The sequence below is a fragment of the Pteropus medius genome, unplaced genomic scaffold (genome assembly GCF_902729225.1).
Source record: "Pteropus medius unplaced genomic scaffold, Ma_sr-lr_union100, whole genome shotgun sequence".
In the NCBI taxonomy this organism is placed as follows: Eukaryota; Metazoa; Chordata; class Mammalia; order Chiroptera; family Pteropodidae; genus Pteropus; species Pteropus medius.
Window position 1 is genome coordinate 885,928 of NW_024341895.1, and position 21,270 is coordinate 907,197.

The 21,270-nt window shown below is 55.1% G+C and overlaps 1 protein-coding gene across 6 annotated transcripts; it reads right to left on the reverse strand.

Moving 5' to 3' along the window:
* Nucleotides 1-259: 259 nt before the first annotated feature.
* On the reverse strand, nucleotides 260-20,368 carry PNPLA6 (patatin like domain 6, lysophospholipase). Of its 6 annotated transcripts, none has more exons than XM_039858121.1 (32): nucleotides 20,058-20,365; nucleotides 19,820-19,902; nucleotides 19,554-19,651; nucleotides 17,674-17,814; nucleotides 17,435-17,594; nucleotides 17,083-17,163; nucleotides 16,755-16,883; nucleotides 16,304-16,384; nucleotides 16,053-16,215; nucleotides 15,640-15,723; nucleotides 15,227-15,336; nucleotides 14,965-15,132; nucleotides 14,800-14,877; nucleotides 10,920-11,125; nucleotides 10,571-10,702; nucleotides 10,365-10,488; nucleotides 9,898-10,011; nucleotides 9,615-9,690; nucleotides 7,143-7,283; nucleotides 6,860-6,923; nucleotides 6,425-6,593; nucleotides 6,056-6,238; nucleotides 5,758-5,876; nucleotides 5,403-5,559; nucleotides 5,027-5,143; nucleotides 4,869-4,938; nucleotides 4,316-4,432; nucleotides 2,138-2,439; nucleotides 1,178-1,294; nucleotides 885-981; nucleotides 659-768; nucleotides 260-547 (listed from the first exon to the last, which is right to left on the reverse strand). In XM_039858121.1, exons 1-32 carry the CDS (start codon nucleotides 20,287-20,289, stop codon nucleotides 473-475), a joined length of 4,098 nt encoding a protein of 1,365 aa, XP_039714055.1. In that variant the 5' UTR covers nucleotides 20,290-20,365; the 3' UTR covers nucleotides 260-472. The 6 variants fall into 6 exon arrangements, with proteins under 6 accessions (XP_039714055.1, XP_039714054.1, XP_039714058.1 ...); XM_039858120.1 differs by having other exon boundaries at nucleotides 7,143-7,286; XM_039858124.1 differs by lacking the exon at nucleotides 15,640-15,723 and having other exon boundaries at nucleotides 7,143-7,286; nucleotides 20,058-20,366.
* Between the last annotated feature and the right edge of the window lie 902 nt (nucleotides 20,369-21,270).

Sequence of the window (21,270 nt, forward strand, 5' to 3'; positions counted from 1 at the left end):
CACACAGTAGGACCAGCCCCAGGGCAGAGGCTGTGGGATACTTGTATGGAAAATGAGAGGTGCCAGGACAGGCACCCAAGGGCATCTGGGATTCCCAGGGTTGGGGTGCATGTAGTCTGGAGCCAGCACTGAGTGGAACTACAGATGAATTTCGGGACAGCACCCACAGTGTGGGGAAGGCCCTGTGACAAGCTCCAGCCATCCTAAGCATGGAAGGTTGGGCAAGGTGCCCCCAAACCCAAAGATGACATGGGCCCACTTCTGAAAGGGCAAGGTTTATTAAGAATGACTTCAAGAGTTATCAGTGCAGTGCTGCCCCTCCCCTTGGGGGCACAGCAATCCAGTGTGTGGAGCCTGGGGGGTCCAGGGGGATCCAGGGGGTCACAGGCATAGCAGCAGGCAGAGAGGGAGTGAGCCACCCCCACAGGGCCCATCCCCAGCCCAGCCCCAGGCGGGACTCCTCTGCAAGTCCTCAGGTGTCCACAGCTGAGCTGGGAGGGTCCTGTGGCAGACAGCGCCGGTGCCTGAGAATCGACTTCTCCTCCTCCTGTAGGGACAGGAGTGTCACACATGCATGCCAGGATACCGGTACACATCACTCGGCATGTGCCCCGGTGTCAACCCCACCTCGTGTGGGCCCCGGGCCACCAGCCCTCACCATCTCAGAGGCAGTGCTGGGGCTGGCGCCCTCGGGAGAGCCGCCTTCATCCCGAGAGCAATCAGGTCCCGCGTCCTCCTCATATTCTGTCAGGCAATCTGACTCCTCCCCTGGAATTCAGGGAGCAGTGCGCAAGTAAGGGGACATGGGCTGGTCTGACATCTCCGCGCATCCCACAGGCCCCAGGCCCAGCCCCACCCTTCTGGGGGTGCCCTCAGCCCCTCACCATCAGCACAGCCATCGGAAACATAGCTAGTGGGGGGCTCGATCCGGGACACGATCTCTGCCAAGTCGGTGAACCCAGAGCTGGGGAAGGCCAGCACCTGTGAGGCAGCATGGGTGAGGTCAGGGGGGTCCATCGGGTCCTTGGGTGTCAGTGGTGGTGTCTCGGGGCTTAGGAGATCCGGGCTGGGAACTCTCTGGTTAGAGGGGCTCAGCAAAACCCAGGGAGGTCTGGGGGGTCATCTGAGGTTTGGGGGGGGTGACCCGGGGGTGACCCTGGGTGAGTCTTAGGCTTACATCTGCGCGGCGGCTCTCGATAAGGTCGGCAGACCGCCGGTCCGTGAGCATCTTTTCAATGACATCGCCCCGGCTCCAGCCCCCAAATACAGCCTTCCCGTACTGGTAGCCCACATCCTGCAGAAAGCAAGAGGCTGGGGCCATCTACGCCAGATGTTCTTCTCCACCTCATCCCCTCTGCTTATTCCCACTTTGCCTGCCCCTTCCCTGGCCCCTCAAAAGCCTGACGCTCTGGGGGAGCTGGCATTTGAGACTAACCCTGTTTCAAAGACAGCCATATGTAGCACAACTGCTCCCATGTCCTCCATTCTCTGCCCCTGCCAGACATTACTAATCAATCATTCCACATTCTTTCCTACTCCGCCCCATGCAGTGTGCCAGGTACCAAATGATACGAGGTAGTGGTGGGCCAGCTTATTTCAAGCTGTCCAAATATGCAGTATGTCAGTATATCCGCGGGTGTCGCCACCTCCTGTACCCATAAAAGACATCACTAATCCATCAGGGCACAGAGAGTGGGGGCCTGGGAAGGAGATCGAACATTTCTACTCAGGGCTCTGGGCAACGGCTAGCAATCAAAAATGTGGCTACGGCACATTTTTCAGGGTCAGTGGCGCATGACATGTACACTGCTCCTTTCCTCTCCCAGACTGTGGCAGACATTACGAGTTGATCACTGTTCTCATTCTCACCAACTGCAGAAACAGCCTCAAATCTCTATACAGTGCTTCAGGCAGTGCGGCTGGCACATGAGAAACTTAGTTCATATACAACACATGAGCAGCCACATCCCCCTACCACACCCACTGCAGACATCACTAATCATTACCGGTCTATTCCCCACAGATCTCATTTGGGAATGGGATCCCTAGAACGCCTCCCCTCATGTTGCTTGGGGCTTTCAGTAGTAAAGCTCTGCCAGCCCACAACACTGGCACCAGGCCTCTCACACCCACTCACATAGATCTGATCGAACTTCCCGAAGTCCATGGTCTTGAAACAGTCAATAGGGGGGCGCAGGTACTCGCAGTAGGAGCTGGTCTTGACGACCTCCAGCTGCCGTACACAGGACACGTAGGCCAGGCGAGACTGGATCTCGGCCATGTCTGGAACCTTGATCTTGTCCGCCCAGGGGTTTAGCCTTTTCCACAGCAGCCACCAGCCAGACAAGCTGTCCCCATAGGTGCTGAGGTCCGTCTCATCCTGGCTCCCCACGTCGATGGCAATGACTGTCTTGGCACCCATGCTGCGGGCGATGTCCGCTGTGGGGCCGAGGGGGGTCAGCTGGAGGCTCCCCACGAGGGCCCGGAGCAGGGAACTTCAACCCAGTCCCACAAACTCCATCATGCAAATGGTCACAGAAAAGAACCCATGCAAACAACATGCTGGCATGCAAATGACATGCTGGCATGCAAATGACATGCTGGCATGCAAATGGCATGGAATTTCGATGCCAATGATATCGAGGAGGTGGGGTCAGATGCTGGAGCTTTTAGGTGGGGAACTATGACCAGAGGGATGGAGGAGATGGAGGCAAACAGAGGAAGTCGCTGAGAAAAAGACATGAGGACAGAAATGAAGAAAGAGATGCAAGGAAATCAATAGTCATAAGGACACCAGCAGAGACAGATGGAGGAAGCGGAGACACAGGGAGACAGAAAGAGATACGGAGAGACTGAAGGGTGAGAAAACAAAAGTGGAAGTAAAGACAGCAGGAGACGGAGCCACAAGGAGAGAGATGCAGCAGAGCAGAGACTGGCGGACGGAGAAAGATGATCAGGACCAGAGATATGGAAGGAGAGAGAATCCGGGAGGAGAGAGGGACTTTGGGGCTGTGACGAGGGACAGAGAGCCGAGAGCAGGGCCAAGGAGATTCAGGACAGTTGGGAAGAGTGAGTGAATGGGGGTGATGGCCCAGCAGGCAGGGTGGTATGTCAGTGGGTCCATATGGCCCACTGAAGGTCTCCGACTGGGTCTGGGGAAGCCTGGGGGGACATGTGTCCCTCACGAGCTGGTCTGCATGTCTGGGTGCATGTGCCCATGTCCCCGTCTGTGTGCATCCGCATGTGTCCCTGTCATCTGTGTGCATCTCCTGTCCATGTGTATTTGTGCAGATATACATCCCTAGGCCTGTCTGTACTGATTTCAGTCCTCGTGTGCCTAAATTAACATCTGTGTGTTTACTTGTACGTCCAAGTGTGCCTGTCCACTTATGGGTTTGTACACACATGCATGTGTGTAGTTGCGTTAGTGCATGTATGTGGATAGAGCACCTACATTAACAGCTGGCAAATTTTCTGGAAAGGGCGAGAGAGTAAATAATTTCGGCTTTGCGGGCCACATGGTCTCTGTCACAACTACTCAACTCTGCCATTGTGGCACAAAAGGAGCCACAGACAACAAGTAAATGACTCAATGTGGCTGTATCAATAAAACTTTATTTACAAAATCAGGCAGGGAGCCAGATTTGGCCTGCAGGGTTTAGTTTGCCGATGCTTGGCTATGAGACTTCAGGTGTATTGTGCAGCTAGCACACATGTCTACTTGTGTATGCGTGCTTCCGGGTGTGTAAAATTTTAAAGTTGCAAACCCACCCAACCTCTCACCCAAACACAAGTCAGCAGGTGCGTGTGAAAGCTTAACTAAGTCCCGTAGGTGCCCCACTTATCTTCATGTGCACACTTGTGCATATTTTAGGAAACAAGTGTGGATAAACTGGTGTGTGAGGACTTATGCCCTATTTCATCAACAAGTGCTTGTTCATGTGCATCTGATCGTGTGCAAACGTGTACTGTACCTGCCCCATGAGCATCTGCCAGAATGTGTGTGTGCACATGTGGCTGCTGTGCATACATACCGGTCTCGTTCCATGCCCAGGCTCCTTGCTGTGTACATGCGTGTCTGTGTGTCCCCGTCTATGTCTTAGCACGTGGCCAGACTTTTCAACTGCACACATTCCTGTCTTCAGGCACACCCACGTATCTGCTCGTGCACGAATGTGCACGTGCATTCACGCCCCTGCACAGATCTGCTTGCTCATGTGTCTTCCCATGTACCTGTGTGCCCACACATGGGCCCACTGGCTCGTGTTTGCCTATCTGCACGTGTGTGCATGTGAGTGAGCGGGCAGCCACTTGCCTGGCAGGTTGTTGATGTAGCCGCCATCCATGAGGAGGTGCCCATCCTTCGGGTCGCACAGCGGGGGCAGGTAGCCCGAGAGCGTCATGCTGGCACGCACATATCGCCATAGGGAGCCTGCCCAGCGGGACACACAGACACAGACACGCACAGACACTCTCAGACACGCTCAGAGGCCCGGCCAGCCTGGTGGGCTCGCTGACCTGGCACGTTGTTGACGTAGCACCCGTCCACCAGCAGGTGCCCGTCCTTGGGGTCGCAGAGCGGGGGCAGGTAGGGGCAGTAGGAGGCGCTGGCCCGGACGTAGCGCCACACGCAGCCTGCAGGGACGGCGTGAGGGGGGTGAGGCGCCTGACTAGTCTCCCGGCCCCCACCCCTGAGGACAGACATACCTGGGACCTCTGGGGCGTTAGTGGGTGACGGTTAGTGCTCGGCAATCAGGTCAGGGCGGACGGTCACTCATGTTAACAGTGTCCCAGACGCTTGGCTGCCCTCCCTGCACCCCCTCCCCACACGGCCACAGTGGTTGTGTGGGGCCAGCCGGGGCACCCACCATCTTTGTGGACACGCATGGCCGAGGCAGTGATGTCTGTGGTCACATTGAAGTACGGCAGCCACAGGTCCTATGGGGACAGGGACCAAGGTGGGGGAGGAGTGGGGATGCCTGTGGGGAGGAGTGAGGGCTAGTGGGTGGTGGTGGGGAGGGCACACCTCAATCTGCTTGTCCTGGAAGACTCGGTGGATGCTGCGGTTGAAGGCCGACCCCGTGAACATGGACGTGACGGGGTACGTGAGGTCCAGCACAGGCTCCAGCACAGAAGTCATGCTCTAGGGGAAAGGAGGGCTGGCTGGGGTCAAAAGGAGTCACTTAGGGTCACTAACAAAGTAGTCGCTAAGGATGCTGATTACATAAGTGGTAAGCTGGGGATTAGGGTCACTAGCCAGGAGGTCTGATCTACAGTCCTGGAGATAGCTCTACAAAGGTTCACATATCAAGTCAGAAAAAGGTCAGGAGAAGCCCAGAAGCCCCTGTGGGATCAAGTTTCAAGGTGCTCCTGGGATGGAGGGGTCGACCACCCACACACACCTTGGCCCACTCCCGGGCCCGCTGCTTAGTGCGGCTGGCGCTTCGCTCCTCGGCATAGAGGGCCCCAATGAAGGAGCCAATGGATGTGCCGCCCACTAAGTCGACAGGAACCCCAGCCTCCTCTAATGCCTTGAGCACCCCAATGTGTGAGCAGCCCCTGCAACGGGAAGGAAATCTAGTGACCAACTGGGAATCCCCTAGGCCCCACCCCCCAGAAGACTCCCTTCTCCCATCTCCCCGACTGGCCAAAACTAAGGTGCCAGCCCTGCCCTTATGGGAATCTCACCAGGGGAGCAAGCTCCACCCCTCAAACACCCTGGTCACGCCCCTGCTGGCGCTAGCCCCACCCCATCACCTGGCTCCGCCCCCACCCAGCACGAGGGCGATGGTGTTGCCAGTGAGCACCCGCGCCAGCCGGGAGAAATCGCTGTGCCGGTCCGCGCGTCTGGAGAAAACCTTCTCGTACAGCTCATGCTGGGATGGGAAGAGAGAAATGACCCATGAGGATGGGGATGCAGGAGGTAGCACCTGGACCTCCATGGTCCCGTCCCCACACGTCCCCACACTATACCCCTCCAAGTAGCCACGCCCCTCAAGTAGCCATGCCCCAGAAAAATCTGCCGAGGGGCCTTTTCTTTGGATCTGGCCCTCACCAGTTTGGCGGGGCTTCGGCGCGAGAAGAGGCGGCGGGGACAGCGCAGGTGCAGGTGCCCGGAACACCAACTGCGCATGTTAAGCCACTCCACGGTGCGTGTAGGGCCAGGGCCCTCCTCACGATGCAGCAGGACCAGCTGCTTGAGGGCGCGCACCGCTGTGTTCTCCAACATCTGCTCCAACTGCAGGGGAGCAGAAGGCAGGCGTCACCAATCACCAGTCTGTTCCTCCCCGCCCACCACACCTGGCTGAGCCTGGGTGCCTAGGGCATTGCCTAGTGCCATGGTGAGAGTTCACATGGCCTGACACAGGCGCTGGAGGGCAAGGAACGAATCTGGGGGTGGGGCCGCTATGCATGGTCTCCAGACCTGGCCAAGCGTGGGCTCCTGGTCACCTAGGCCCACAATGAGGATGCAGTCTGCCTGGCGCAGGCAACGCACGGTCCAGGGTGTCAGTGACGAGTCTGTCTGGTAGAGCACTATGCGGTGGGTATCCTCCTGCTGGGCCAGCCACCCTGACAGCCGGAACTCTTGGATGCTGGGGTTGGGGTGGGGGTGAGGGAGTGTCATCCTGGGGCTGGTTGCACACCCCAAAACCATTATAGCTCCACTGCTGGGGGGAGGAGATCTCAGACACCCAGGCTCCCACAACACAGGCCCTCCAGAGGCAGATTCACCCATCGACTGGATGGGTGGGAGCATGTTCCTTGGTTCATGGCCTAGAAACGGAACCAGATCTGAAAGAATCCTAGGCTTCAAGCTCATCCCTCGAGCCCCCCTACTCCCCTGCACCCCAACACACACCTGTCCAAGGCAGAGGCCCCCAGGCGTGCCCGGATGATTTCACTGTTGAGGAGGAGTGTGGGGCCTGAGGGTAGGCGAGGAAGCAGGGTTAGAAACCCAAGTCAACAGAGCTGGGGGCCTCTCCCAGGAAAGAATACCCCCACCCCACTCCCATGGCCCTGTCTCACTCCACCCCACGTGGATCCGCTGGGCATCTCCACTCACTAGCCAATGCCCCACCCACACACGCTTTACCCCAGAGACCAGTGGCTGGCTCTCACCCACGCCCCTTCCCCTGACTGACCGATGGCTCGCAAAGCATGTTGCAGCTCCAGCATGAAGGCCACCATGGGAACCTCGGCGCACACGGGAAGGACAGCCACTGTTGCCAGGTTGCTGGCTGGGTTGGTGAGCTCCGAGTGAGGGGGGACACCTAGACCCGAGCCTGCTGAGACCACAAGGGACATGATCTGCTGTGCAGCCCTGTGTCCGGAGAGGGAGACCTCCTTCTCCTTCTCAGAGATCCTGGCCTCTCGTCCCTCAGCTGAGGCCTAGTGGAGAGCCAGTGCGAAGGTCATGGCCTCAGTCCTGGTCCCACAGCCTCATTGTCCCCTATCTTGATAAGACCTGAGCATCCGACTTTCAATTTTGGCCCTAATGTCCTCAATGACGTCAATTAAACAACTCTATATCCATTCTGCTTCCCCACTGTACCTGTGTAAACCTATCGGTGTCCCACCCCATTCTGACTTGGGTGCCTCTGTCCACTGAAGGGACTTAAACACAAAACTGGGCAGAAACGAATACATTTTTGACCCATCTGTTGTTTCCCAGCTTCTCTGCTAACACCCTAGACCCCCATTAACCTCCATCTCTTGCATGAATCTGTCTCGTCTCCTCCAGCTGCTTCCTCTAACAGTCTGAATAGGCTCAAATGCCTTTCCTGGCCCCTTGCCCCTGGCCTCGTTTCTCTCCATCACTCACTTTCCTCTTCAAAGTGTTTCGAAACCACCAAACCCTGAGCATAGAGCCTTGGCAGTTCTCTTCAATGTCCAGCACCACCTGGCTTATCAAGTGTCAGCTCCCTGTCCTCTGAAAAGCCTCCCTCTTCTCCACTAGCTCCCCTCCATCAAGACAAGACCCTCTTTTGTTTTCTTCATAGTATTTACCTGACTTCTTGCCAGCCAGGCTGTAAGGCGCCCCCTAGGGATCGTGTTTGCCTTGTGCACTCTCCTACCCTGTGCCCCACGTAAATGCCTAGGACATACAAGGTGCACGCTGGAAAATTCCTTTTCTGTAGAGCATCAAAAGAAAGGCTCTCGAGAGTCCAAGATACTAATGTCCCTGACCCTATGGATGCCCAAGCATCATGTCAAGGGTGGCCAGGGTAACGTAGGGAGGAGGCAAGAGAAATAAAAACATTAGGCCACAATCAGAGACTGCAATATGTTGATCAGCCCTCGGCCACGCCAGGAGGACACCTGCAGAACAAAAGAAGATTTCTGCTGGGACTGCTAACAACCCATTCCCCATACCTGTGAAGGGGAATCAGGAACCAAGAGTCATTCCCTGAGGCTAACACCATGGGGAACCTATGCATTAAACGCTGAGAACTGTCAGTAGGCCTTTCACTCTATATATTCTTAACTTTTCACACTACATACCCTTCCCCTTCCTCACTGTATGTCCATACCAAAGGAAATGGGAGCTAAAGAATGCCATATAAACTGAATTCCCTGAATACTCGAGGTCCCTCTCAGTGCCTTTACTCTTTCTCACTGTCCTCGTCTCTATTTGTCACTGTCCCTCTCAGTGCCTTTACTCTGTCTCTCACACTGTCCCTCTCACTCTCTGCCTCTGAGAGGAGACCACACTCTGTGCAGTGTTACCTCTTTTCTAAGAAACTTTCATTTTGACTCCAACTTTGGCACATGTGCTGAATTTTCTACACCCTCTGCCAAAGGACCCTCTTCTTCTGTCGGTACAGGGCTTGGTCTCCTCCCACCAACTTGGGGAAATTCAACCTGTCTGGCATCAAGGGTAGCCGGAAGGGAATGAATAGGACCTTTGTATACATGACACAAAACTGTGGGGGAAAAAATCTGTCAGGGAAAGACCCTGGGCATGGGGTGGTTCTTGGCCATTGTTTACCACTGGCACCACTCGGGAGAGCCAGGCATCAGGGATGATGGGACAGAAGCCTTTGGGGAAAAGGGGGCTTGGGAGTTGCCGACGCAGGCCCGCATTTCGGCATTCCTCGAATCCGACTCCATTTCCTGGTGCCGCCTAGCCCATGGAAACGACACCTCCCAGCATGCGCCAGGACAGAAAAACAACCACACTTCCCAGCATGCGCTGGCAAAAGGAACCACACCTCTACAGCATGCCGGCAACTTCGAAAACCATTCCCAATATGCCCTGGGCCCCAAACACCACTCCAAGAACTACACTTCCCAGCATACACTGGATACCATCCCTGAGCAAATCCTGATGCCCAGAACAAAGCTCAGTCCTAAAGACTCCGACCCTCAACACAACTGATACTTTAGATGCCATAAACATGCTTTGGGTCTAACACTGCGTTTCCCAGCATGCCCAGGAACATGCACTCCATCATACAGCACGCCCAAAAATTCGGATCCCACTTCCGGCTTTAAATCCCGCTCACAGCTGGACTCCGTTTTCCAGCACTCCCTAGGTTTAGGGCTCCCACTCCCAGCTGTCCTAAACATCGAACCACATCCCCAGCATTCCCGGAAGGCCGGCTGGCTCTCACCTGGGAAGGGTCCTTGAAGCTGCTGCAAATTCCCCAGAATTTTCTGGCTCAGCAAGTGGATGAGGCGGGTCACAACCTGGGGTGTTGGAGGTCGGCAGTCCAGTGAGGCTTGAGAGGAAGCTGTACGAGCCCCATCTTTCCCTCCCCGTTATCCGTGCCCCACCTTCAAGAGCCCCGCCTTCACTTTGAACCCTCCCTAGGGTCCCACCTCCAAACGTTAGGCCCTGCCCTCTCTGGGGCATCGCCCCCATTAGAACTCAGCCCACAACCTATGGAGCCGCACCTGAGGGTATCGTCTTTTGATGTGGCCCAGAGTGCCCTCGGGGAGTTTGGCCAGCTCCGTGTCACGCACCGCGTGCACCGTGGTGGCCCGCGGCTGTCGTGTCAGTGCCTCCACCTGGGGGACCGCGTGCATGACCAAGGATGCTTGGGCCCGGAGGTCCAGATGGGTAAGGGGGAGCCAACCATCGGTGCACCGAGTGGGCGGTACTGCTCTATCCCCCGAGAAGCGGGTAGAGAGAACCAAGCCTCGCTACCCATTAGAGCTCCGGGGAGAGGGAGAGCGCAGGGATCCACCCAGGCGGGGTTCCCGCTTCTGACTGAGAGAGATCTGAGGAGGGAGTCAATTCAGAGGTTACGGGTCCGGGACCCGTTCACCACCCCATCAGATTACCCAGGATGATGTGTACGTTGGGGACAGAAAGAAAAACTGGACTAAAGTCAGAGGTCAGTGGGTGGGGCCGCGCTCACCACCCCGATGAGATCCCCGCGGCCGTACTCGCCCACCAGCTCCTTCTTTCCGCTGCCGCGCTGGATGACGCTGCGCAGCCGCCCATTGAGCACGATGTAGGTGCAGTCGGAGCGGTCGCCCTGTCTGAGGTGGGGGATGAGTCACACAGGGTCAGGCCAGGACGTAGGCAGGGCCTGAGCAGCGAGGTGGGGGGTGGGAGCTGCACCTGTACAGTGCGCGTCCGGCCTCCACCGCCGTCCAGTCAATTGCAAAGTCCATCTGGCGCACGAATGGTGACATCCTCGCAGCCACCGTGTGCGCGGCACTCAACACCACACTGGGTTGTGCACGCATGATCCTGTAGACAAAGGGCGGGGGCGTATGGGCTGTGGTACCCTGGAACTGCCCTTAGGGACTGGGCAGGGCGGGTTATAGCTTGGAGGTGGGATGGAAGGGCTCAAAGCTGACCTGTTAAGGTGTAAGCCTTCGAGGGATGGCCTCTCCCATGCCAGAATGGGAGCTGGGTCGGGGCCCTCGAAATGCCACTCCCACCCCAACTTCGGGCCCAGTCATACTCGTAGAAGTCGGACTTGGAGATCCGCAGGAAGGTGCAGTCCCGCTGGGCTCGCAGCGTGAAGATGAGTGGCTCCCCAGTGAGCACGGCCAGCTGCCCCACCAGCTCCCCTGGCTGTGCCACAAACAGGCACACGTCCTCAGCCTTGTCGATCATGCGCTGGTAGACATGCAGGCAGCCCCAGAGCACGAAGTGCAGGCTCACGTCCTGTGAGGGGGCAGGGGCCAGGAGATGGGCACAGGGGTAGGCTCCCACTCCCAACTCAGGTCAATGGACTCCATAGGAAACATTGAAAGATGGAGTGAAGGCTTCGCAAAGCTTGGCTGAGCAACATATATATCTCCATATTATTCAGTACTTAGGGCAGACATTGCTAATGATCACCAAACTATGAGCCCAGATTAAAGCCCAGGAATTCTTTTCATCAGCCAGCAAGAGGCTGCGAGGACTGGCTACATAGGGGCATGGCAAAGCTCAAATGCTCTTTGCTCATGCTAGGCAACTGGACAGCCACATGGAAGAATAAAGTTGGACCCTCACCTGACACCATATCAAGGTGCATCAAAGATATGAACGTAAAAGCTAAAATTATAAGACTATTCAAAGAAAATATAGGGGTCCATCTTCTTCAGCTTGAATTTGGCAATAGATTCTTGGATATGACACCAAAAGCACAAGCTACAAAATAAAAATAGGTAAATTGGATTTTATCAAAATCAAAAACTTTTGAGCTTCAAAGGATACAAGAAAGTGAAAACCCACAACATAGGAGAAAATACTCGCAAAGCATATTTGCTAAGGGTCTTGAATCCAGAATTTAGACAGAAAATCTTACAACTCAATAATAAAAAAAGGCAAATAACCCAATTTAAAAATGGGCAAAGGATCTAAATAGACTTCTCCAAAGAAGACATACAAAAGAGCTTAATAAGCACATGAAAAGATGCTCAAAATCACGAATCATTAGGGAAATGCAAATCAAAACCATAATGAGATACCATTTCATACTCATTAGGAGGGCTGGGATCAAAAGTTGTTAGAGAGGATGTGGAGAAATCGGAACCCTCATACGCTGCTGGTAGGTATGTAAAATGGTGCAGCTGCTTTGGAAAACGGTATTCAAAGAGTTAAAAGTAGAGTTGCCACATGACACAGGAATTCAACTCCTAGGTATATATATACCCAACAGAAATAAAAACACATGTCCACACAGAAATCTGTACATAAATGTTCATAGCAGCATTATGCATAATATATAGCCAAAAAGTGGAAACAACCCAAATGCCCATCAACGGATAAGGGAAATGCTGAATATCCACACAATGAAGTGTTACTCAGCCATGATGCTACCATGTGGATGAACCTTGAAAACATGACGCTCAGTGAGAAAAGGCACACACAAAAGGACACATGTGATCCCATTTGTATGAAATGTCCCAAACAGGCAAATCTATAGAAACAGCAGATTAGTAGTTGCTTCGAGCTGGGGGTGAGGGGTGGAGACTGATAGCTAAAGGGTATGGGGTTTCTTTCCAAGGTGATGAAATGTTCTACAATTGACAGTGCTGATGGTTACACAACTCTGGAGGTACCGAAAACCACTGTACTCTTTAAGTGGGTGGATTGCATAGTATGTGAATTACACTTTGATAAAACTATCAACATAAAATCCCCTTTGCTCCTGGTTCCCTTGTTCCACTCCATCCCTGTTGAATTGTTTCCTAGAGATCAACGCATTTCTTCCCACCACAGGATATTGGCACAAGCTGTTCCCTCTGCCTAGAATGCTCTTTGCTCCCCCTTGCACCTAGTTATTTCTCCCCACCCTTCCTCTTTAGCTGGAGGTCACTTCCTCATAGATGCTGCCCTGCCTAAGCCAGATTTGGTAGTGACAACAGCTCCTCATGTCTACGCACTAAGCACATACGATTTTACAATACGTGTAATCCTTTGAGTGTAATGTCTATCAGAACTGTAGGCTTTCCCAAGGCCAGGAACCTGGTATTTCCTGCTTCTGCAGCAGGCAGCACAGAGCCTGGGACATCTGTCCAACAGGGCTTGGGACACACCATACACACTGTACGAACAGGTACCCCTTTCCTCTCTGGTTAGCCTGCCCAGCCAGACACCCTTTTATAAATAAGGAACTGAAACTGCCCAGATATGTTAAGATTCCTTCCTTACCCACCATATGAACCTGTCTGGCACCCCACAAAGCCCCAGAGAGCTCCAAAATACTGCAGAGACTCCTGGGAGGGCACGGCCCGAGGAAATATACCCACATGCTGGAACCTTCTAAGAAAGAATTTCCAGACTGTGTTTGGGATATGAATGGGAGTTACTAATATTAGGCTGCCGGTTGCCATCAGATTGGGATATAAAAAAAATTTCTTTACTGCAGGACTTGTCAGAGCCTTGAATATGCTAATGATGTTCACTGGGAGCTTCCACAAAGGAATAAAACAACCAGCATTTCCCAAACCTATTTGACCACAGACTCCTTATTTGTGATACAGGCATCCCATGAAACACACTCTGGGAAATATCTGTGTGAAGCAGGATCTCTCCACTTTGGCACTACTACCATTTCAGACTGGATAATTCTGTTGTGGCAGACTGCCCTGTGCATTCTGCCATCCCTGGTCTCTACCCATCAGATGCCAGTAGCACCCGCCCAAATCAATCAAAAATGTCTCCACATTGCCAAATGTCCCCTGGGGGGGGGGCAAAACTGTCCCCAGTAGAAAACTATCAGTGTAAAGTTTCAGAGAGAAGCACAGCATAGTAACGTCCATACCAAAGTTACGAAGACCCCGAGAAGCCTCCAGTGGCTGAAAGCCAGCGTGGTCCATTAGCAGCCAGGGCTGGGTTGAGCCCAACAGAGTGTCCCTGATAAGCAGGGTCTAGGGACCCCCGCAAGAGGTGTGGTGCAGCCACACTTCCTCAGCCACTCCCCAAGAACTATGAACAGCTGGCAAAAGCCTCACCCAACTTCCTCTGCAGAAAGGAGCACACTCCTGCAATAAGCAGCTCAAGGGGACACCTGCATTAGCTAATCGAAAAATATGATACCCCAGCCAGCTAACAGGCGGGGCACTCCTCACTCTGCCCCTCGAACAGTGCTGTGGTCTCAGTGCTTATGTCATGTTTCCCCTGGGTCACCCCTGAGCTGCTGCTCCACCTTCTCTCCGAGGCCTGTCACCCTTGCAAACCTTAAGCAATTCAGCACTATTTCCTCTTTCATTCCGGTGGGTAGTTATTATTACTCTCATTCCACAGATGAGGAAGCAGAGAACTTTCTAGATGACCTGCCCAAGGTCACAAAGGGTGTCTGGGCAGAGTCTGGATTTCGACTCTGGCTCTCTCCCTCCAGAACCTTCCTCTTCATTGCTTCCTGACTGTGAGAGCAGGGCCAGGTCTCAGTTTGCCCATCTGGAGAATACAGGGATTCTTGGGGTGGGGTCTCCTACACCTCCTGGTGCAGGCACTGCGGTCTAGCTGCGGGGGCTGGCTCCTGGCCCCCAGGGCCATGTTCTGATTTGTACACATTTATGGGTGCCCATCCCAGCAGGAGCCCAGGATTAGAAGTCAGACAGGACATTAGCGTATGCTGCAGACTCAAAAGAGGCTGCAGGAAAGGCCAGGGCAAGAAAGAGACCCAGGGGTTAGGGTCCTAGAGAAACAGGTTCAGGGGTTGGAAGTGAAAGGTCAATTGGTCTGGAGGATAGGTACGTGGGCTGAGGGTCAGTCATAGGATCTGAGGGTCAGGGGTTGGAAATCATAAACTAAGAGTTCGACATGTGGAGTCAAAAGGCAAGGATGAGCGGTCAGAGAGGTCTCGGGTCATGGTTGCATGGGTGGAGGTCATGGGTCAGCTTTACCTGGTCCCCCTGGCGGGCGATGATGGTGCCAGCTTTGGCATGATGTAGCAAGACTCGGCTGTTCAGGAGGGAGGGGTCCTGGGGGGGGGAGGGAGTTGAGACTGGACCAGTCTGGCCTCCCCACCCTCCACCACATCGCTTAGCCCCTGGGCCGTGGCTGCTCACTTCGATCCGCATCAGCTTGGCCAGCTCCCGCTTTGCTGCCTCAAAGATGCTGCTGGTCTGGCGGCCTTGGTAGGGCCCAAAGAGGCAGCCGCCGGTGGCTGACTCGTCCTCGCAGTAGCTGTACTCACAGGCACCTGCTGGCTGCTCCCGGGCCTCCTGAGTGGGTGTCTGTATTGACAGAGCCTGTGACCTCCCTACTCCCACCTGATTTTCCTCCTCAGGAGACCCCACCAAGGGAAGGGCAGAGAGGGCAGGGACTTACCCGAACAGGGGCTGCCTGGGGTCCCCCTGAGGCCTCTTCTTGCAGAGACACAGAGATCCGGCCCCGTTCGTATGCCATGTCGAAGTCTGAGCGGGGGCCACCCTGCAAGCCTGAGGTGCACAGAGGGCAATAAAAGCAACAAAGATGAGCATGACAACAGCTCCGGTCTAAGCAATTACCACCTACCTATGTGTCAAATGTGACATCTGTGTAAACATGACTAACGAATGACTACACTCTCCCTTGGAATCCTCATCACAACTAAGGGCACCATTTCAATGAGCACCCACAAAAAAAATCAGGAGAAACTGCTGCCAATGTTCCCATTTCACAGATAAGAAAAATCAGGATTGGCCAGCCTGCCTTTCAACTCAGCAGCTCAATGGCCTCCACTGCCCCCCAGGGCCCCAAACCTGAGATGTCCCCGGGCATGGAGAGGCAGCGGCTCAGCAAGGGCGCCGAGGGGGCTTCCAGGGATGTGGGCTTCACCGGGTCCCCTGGGGAAGACACATGTTCAGGCTCCTAGTTAGAGGGCAGGAAGCTGAGGCGGGGCTAGGGAGGAATCAAATCAGAGTCCCTGGGGACTAGGAGACTAGGAAAAGTAATTCTAATGGGTCCATGAGGCTGGGAAGAGGGGGCCCTGGGGGACCAGACAAAGAGTTGTACCTGGGTACCCACTAAGGGACCCCTGGGAGCTGGGAAGGGTCGGGCTTGAATTTCTGAAGAACTGAGAAGAGACGGGGAGCAGAGCTCCCATGGGCTTCCCAGCACACTGGGCTGGGCCAGCCTTGGGTCCCTGAGGCCCAGGCATGGGTCATCTCAGTACCTGCGGGTCCAGGCAGAGGGGCCCCAGTGGGGTCAGGCGGCCGGCCAGGCGCCTCCCTGGGCTCCTCGGTTGCCGAGGTGCTGACCACACGCTTGGAGCCTCGCACGGGGCTGGTGCGGGCTGGGAGGCCTGGGCTGGGGAAGAGGCGCAGGGGCTGGATCTCCTGGGGGCAGAGAGCACCCTTGTGGCATGTCCTAGGAGGTATGTGCCACCCCACCCTTCCAGCCTCCCATACTCTCCATGAAACTCACATGGCTGAAGAGCTCATTGGTCAGACCCAGGTAGTTGTGAAGTGCCAGGAAGGTGACCCGCTGCAACCTCACCATGATGATCTGCGGGCAGGGCCAGAGGAGGGGTGGGGCCAGGGAGCAAGGGGTGAGTGGAGGGGGTGATGTGAGAAATGGGGCCCAAATATTAAGGGTGGGGGCCATGAATAGGGAGAAAGAGGTGGGGTGGAACCAAGACCCAGGCAGGGAGCGCTAAGGGGTGAGGGGGGCCGGAGAGGTGCCAGGGAGAAACCCTTAATGAAGTGGCAAAAGCCTGGGCAGATGGGACCAGGCAGCTAATGGGAGGAGTCAGGGGCAGCTGGAGGAGGTCTGGCTGCTCAGGGCCCATAAGCACAGCGTGAGCACCTAATGGGTCCCAGCCCACAGGTGCCTGTGATGGGTGGGGGTCTGTAGAGGGGACAGAAGGCCTACTGACCTGTACCACCCGCACCAGGCTCTCAGGGTACTTGGTGAAAACAGCTGAGAAGGCCTCCACTGGCAGCCGCAGCACCGTGGAGTCTCGGGCTGCCCGGGCGGACACAGTACGCTGGGGGTGCTGGTGGCCCTGGGGGTATGAGGGGATGAAGAGAATCAAGGTCAGGGGCTGTGAGCCCCTTCTCTGCTCTCCAGCCCTTCCTGACACTAGTGTCTTGAGGGAACGCCGGCAGCATCAGAGACATATCAGAGATTGGGGTCCCCTCTCCAGTCCAGTCCACTGGATGTGGCCTTTTACCCCAGCCTCCTCGCCCAAACCGGTCACTCACAGTGATGACATCCAGGATGCTCAGAAGGCTATTGACACTGTCCCCAGGGACCACTTCCTTCACCACACACTCCTTTCCATCCTGTAACATGGGGTAGGGGTATGGGGGGTCAGTGACCAGGGCTCCCCTCTCCCTGCCAACCAGCCTTCCACTCCTGGCCCTCACACTCCCCACCCCAGTGACCACTGACCCCACAGACTACCCTAGACGCCTATGGGCACGTTTCCGACTCCTGTCTGCACATCTCAAAAAACCACCAACCCTACAGACCAGTGGAGAGCAATGCCGGTCTCCACTGACCGCTTCACCATTGCCCATCTCCCTGCGGTGCCACCGCAGGTGGCCCACTCACAGGCCCTGGCAGGCAGAGCTCCAGTAGCCCGTCTTGCACCACGTAGATGCTGGCATCTGGCTGGCCTGGCCGGAAGACGTAATCACCCTGGCTGAGCCGCTGGAAGATCATGTGCCGGCAGAGTTCCAGAAAGAGTGGCTTCTCGAAGTGGCCCAGCACTCTTTTGGATGGAGGAGGAGGAATGCAGGTCAGATGAGTCCCCAGCTCTGCGGCAACCCCACCTGTACCCCGACACTGACCGGACATTCTTGAGCATGTAGAGCACCTCGGAGGGCAGGTGGGAGTTGGCCAGGTCGCCCTCCGTCAGGTCCGCCTCGAGCACGGCAGGTGGGGGCTCCTTCCGCTGCAGTGTTGGCGTCTCCTTCTGGATGCGCAGGATCCTGGTGGGAAGGGGGAGGGGCAGGGAGAGGATTCAGTCACATAGAACAGGGGTCAGCAGACTCTGGCCTGCTGACCAAATCAGGCCCGCTACTTCTTTTTGTAAATAAAGTCTTACTGGCACCCAAGCACTTTCTTTCATGTATGGATTGTCTGAGGCTGTCTGCATGCTACAGCAGCAGAGTTGAGTAGTTACAGCAGAGTTGTATGTGGCCTGCACAGCCTAAGATGTTTACTATCTGGTCCTATACAGAAAAAATTTGCTGAGCCCTGGTGTAAAATCCTGAGATTGTCCCTCCACTAGTCATAGGCCCCTGAGATGAACCCTCCAGTTACACCCCTGACATAGCTTCCACGACGGGCAGAAAAAGCATCTCTGTTCATCATGGGACCCTTGACACAGTCCTTCCAGTAATCACAGACAAGATTCATGAGATAGCTTCTCTAAATGTAGGCAGACCCTGGGGGAGCTTCTGTTACATGAGGAGACCTCAGACACAGCCTCTCTGTTCTTTATAAGGTCTCTGAGATAGCACTTTCTCTCAGGTCAGAGAGAACCCAAAGACAGTCCTTTCGATGGTCACACAGACTCGTGAAATAGCCCCCACTACATGTGGAGAATCCAGATATAGCCTCTCCCCTATTCATGGACCTGGGAGAACCCTTCTCCAAAAGTCACAATTCCTACTGAGAAAGCCCCTGCACTGGTCACAAGATGCTCAAGATAAATCCTCTAGTATGAGCAGTCCCCTCAGTTAAACTCCATGATATAGAGAAATCCAGATATAGCGCCTTTTCTGATCACGGAGGTCCTTGGGCTTGCCTTTCCCCACGTCGCTGATTGCTGAGATTGCCCTCTGACAGTCATAACGTCAGGATGGATCCTCAAGGTGTGGAGACACTGAGATGTAGAGAGACACGAGATATAGCCCCTCAACTGATCATGGAGAACTAGGGACAGCTCTTCTTTTCAAGTCACAGAAAGCTGTTTGATCGAATCTCTGTTTATCATTTACAGCCCTGGGATATCCCAATGTGAAAACACCCTTCAGACAGACTTCACGGTGTCTTATGAACTAGACCCCATGATGCCAAGAGAAAAGCCAGATTCCAACTTAGAAAAAGATCCCACCCAGGGACAGCCTTTCTTGAAGACCCTGAGGGAGTCTTTTGCTGTTGACAGGCACCCCTGAGATGTCCTTCCTACGTTTCTAGTGCAAGAAGATTCTTGAGACAACTCCTAGGGTACAGAAATCCCTGACAGAGCCTCCTCAGTGTGGGAACAATTCCAAGGTAAGTGACATAGAGAGAGATTTTCTAATGTAGACAGACTGCTGAAATAAACCCTGGAGAAGAGAAACTAGAGCATACCCTTTTAGCCAGCCACAGAAACACCTGAGCTACCCCAATGAAATACCTCTTTTGTGGGGAGAACCATAAAATAGCCTACATGGAAACCTCAGATTTAGATCCTTAAACGTATAACACAGTGTCTCAGATACTGATTGAGAAGCAAATATTTATAGACACCCCAGGGAGGGCTGTCACTGGTAGAGGAGTATCACTGAGCTAGTCCTTAGAAACTCCAGAGACAGCTTGCCTGGTGTAGGGTAGCTCTGAGATGGCCCCTGTGATGTGGGAAGGCTCACAAAACTGTGAGATACACCCTTCAGTGTGGGCTGATCACTCAAAAGGCCCCTGAGATAGCCCCCAATGCCAGGTACATCCAGCACAGCCTTACTTCTTGGCAATGTTGAGCATCTTGAGTTTCTTCTTCATTCGTGGCCGGGAGGTGGTGGAGACAGAGGCATCCACCAGAGAGGAAGTTGATTGTGAAACCTAAGAGAATTAAGGGGGAGAATAGGTCAACTGCCAGTTAAGACCCTAGAGAAGGGGGTCAGATCCTTGGTCCTTAATCAAGGGGAAGGGGTTTATTAAGAGATGTAACTAGATAAAGGGCAGAGCCTCTGTGTAGTCAACAGGAGCCCCAGAGACTCCTAGACTCACCTTCCTCATAATCTTCCGGCCATAGAAAAGCACTTTGTCTCTCTTCCGGAATCGATACCGCGGGCCATCGGGTGTTGGGGTTTCTGGGGATAAGGGGAGAGGAACACTGAGCTCTGTGCAGATTCCACGAGGCCAACGATGAGGACACTGCGTGCAGACTCCAGCAAATCCCATCTCTACTGCCTCAAGGACCAAGTTCGGCTCCCCACCCCTCCACAGGGGTCCTTAGGATCCTCACTAGGAACTCGAAGCCTCCGCACCAGCAGGAGGATGAGCACGGCTGTGACCAGCACCGCGACTCCGGCCCCGATCATCACGCCCAGCACCTGCGGGACGAACGGCACTGGCTGCGCACTGCATACTCGCCCCGCCGAACCCTCCCCAGGGGCCAGGACGTCCCCGGTTTCATCCCATTCTGCGACGTCCGTCCCCGAGACGGTCGCAGTCGCCGCTGGGCTGGGTGTCCCCATCTGTAGAACGGCCAAGTGCGGTTCCTTCCCAGGAAGTGCAACCCTTCACTGCAGCTCGGCGGCCCGCGGTGCACGCCGGGAAACGTAGTTCGCTCTGAATAGACGCAGTCGGGTTCTCGCGGGACTACGATGGTGCGCGCAGAGCACGTCGGGAATTGTAGTCCTTGCGGCGTCACTCAACCCTCAACCCTCAACCCTCAACCCTCAACCCTCAACCCTTACCATTCCTGTTTGCAGCGGGGCCTCCATTAGCTGCTTCGGGCTGGGCTGCAGGTCTCGTACCCCGGAGTCCTGGGAATCAAGAAGCAGGAGGAACCCGAGCAAGTCGTCACTCTGGGCCCGCCCCTCCACTGCCACAAGCCCTGCCCACTTCGTGCTCGCAGCCCGAGCCGGGGACCAGCTAGAGGGACGCTGCGGAGCAGAGTAGGGCAAACTGACCTCTGGGTCCGGGAGTGAGCTGGGGCGCTGGCTCCCCGCCGGGCTTCCTTCACCCACGCTCCAGGCCGAGGAGACTCTCTACCGGTGCAAACCCCACCCTAGGGCCAAAGGGTAGTCTGCCGGGCACTCAGCGAGCAGCCAGCGCACGGGTTCCCCTAGGGCACGGCTCCCTCACACAGGCAGCCTCCTTCCCGGCCTCTGATCCCAGCGGAACTGATCAGTCCTCACCGACCCCTAGGTCGCACCCTTGTACTCCCCATAAAAACTGGATGCCCTATCCCGGGAAAACTGAAGACATAGCCAGTGGGTCGGGGAGATGCCTGGCTCCTGGATCAAGCCTGCCCCCAGAAAGACCCGGGGGCTAAGGAGCGTGGGAGTGCTGCCGGGACCTCCCACACAAGAAGTCCTAGGGGATTCCGAGGTCTCAGAGAGGTCCTGGGACGCTCCGAGTGGGATGGGTTCGCAAGGTGTTATTGGTTGATACTGGAGATTTAATGTCACGTAATAGTAAAGTTATGGGGTTTCTGATGGTGCGGAGTATCA

Excerpts from the sequence above, each read along its gene's own strand:
- PNPLA6 (XM_039858120.1), bottom strand. The coding sequence starts at position 20,289 with ATGGGGACACCCAGCCCAGCGGCGACTGCGACCGTCTCGGGGACGGAC. Across the intron at positions 10,489-10,570 it reads GCCGGACGCGCACTGTACAG|ACAGGGCGACCGCTCCGACT; the intron begins GTGCAGCTCCCA and ends CCCCCACCTCAG. Across the intron at positions 10,012-10,364 it reads GCGGGGATCTCATCGGGGTG|GTGGAGGCACTGACACGACA; the intron begins GTGAGCGCGGCC and ends GCGGTCCCCCAG.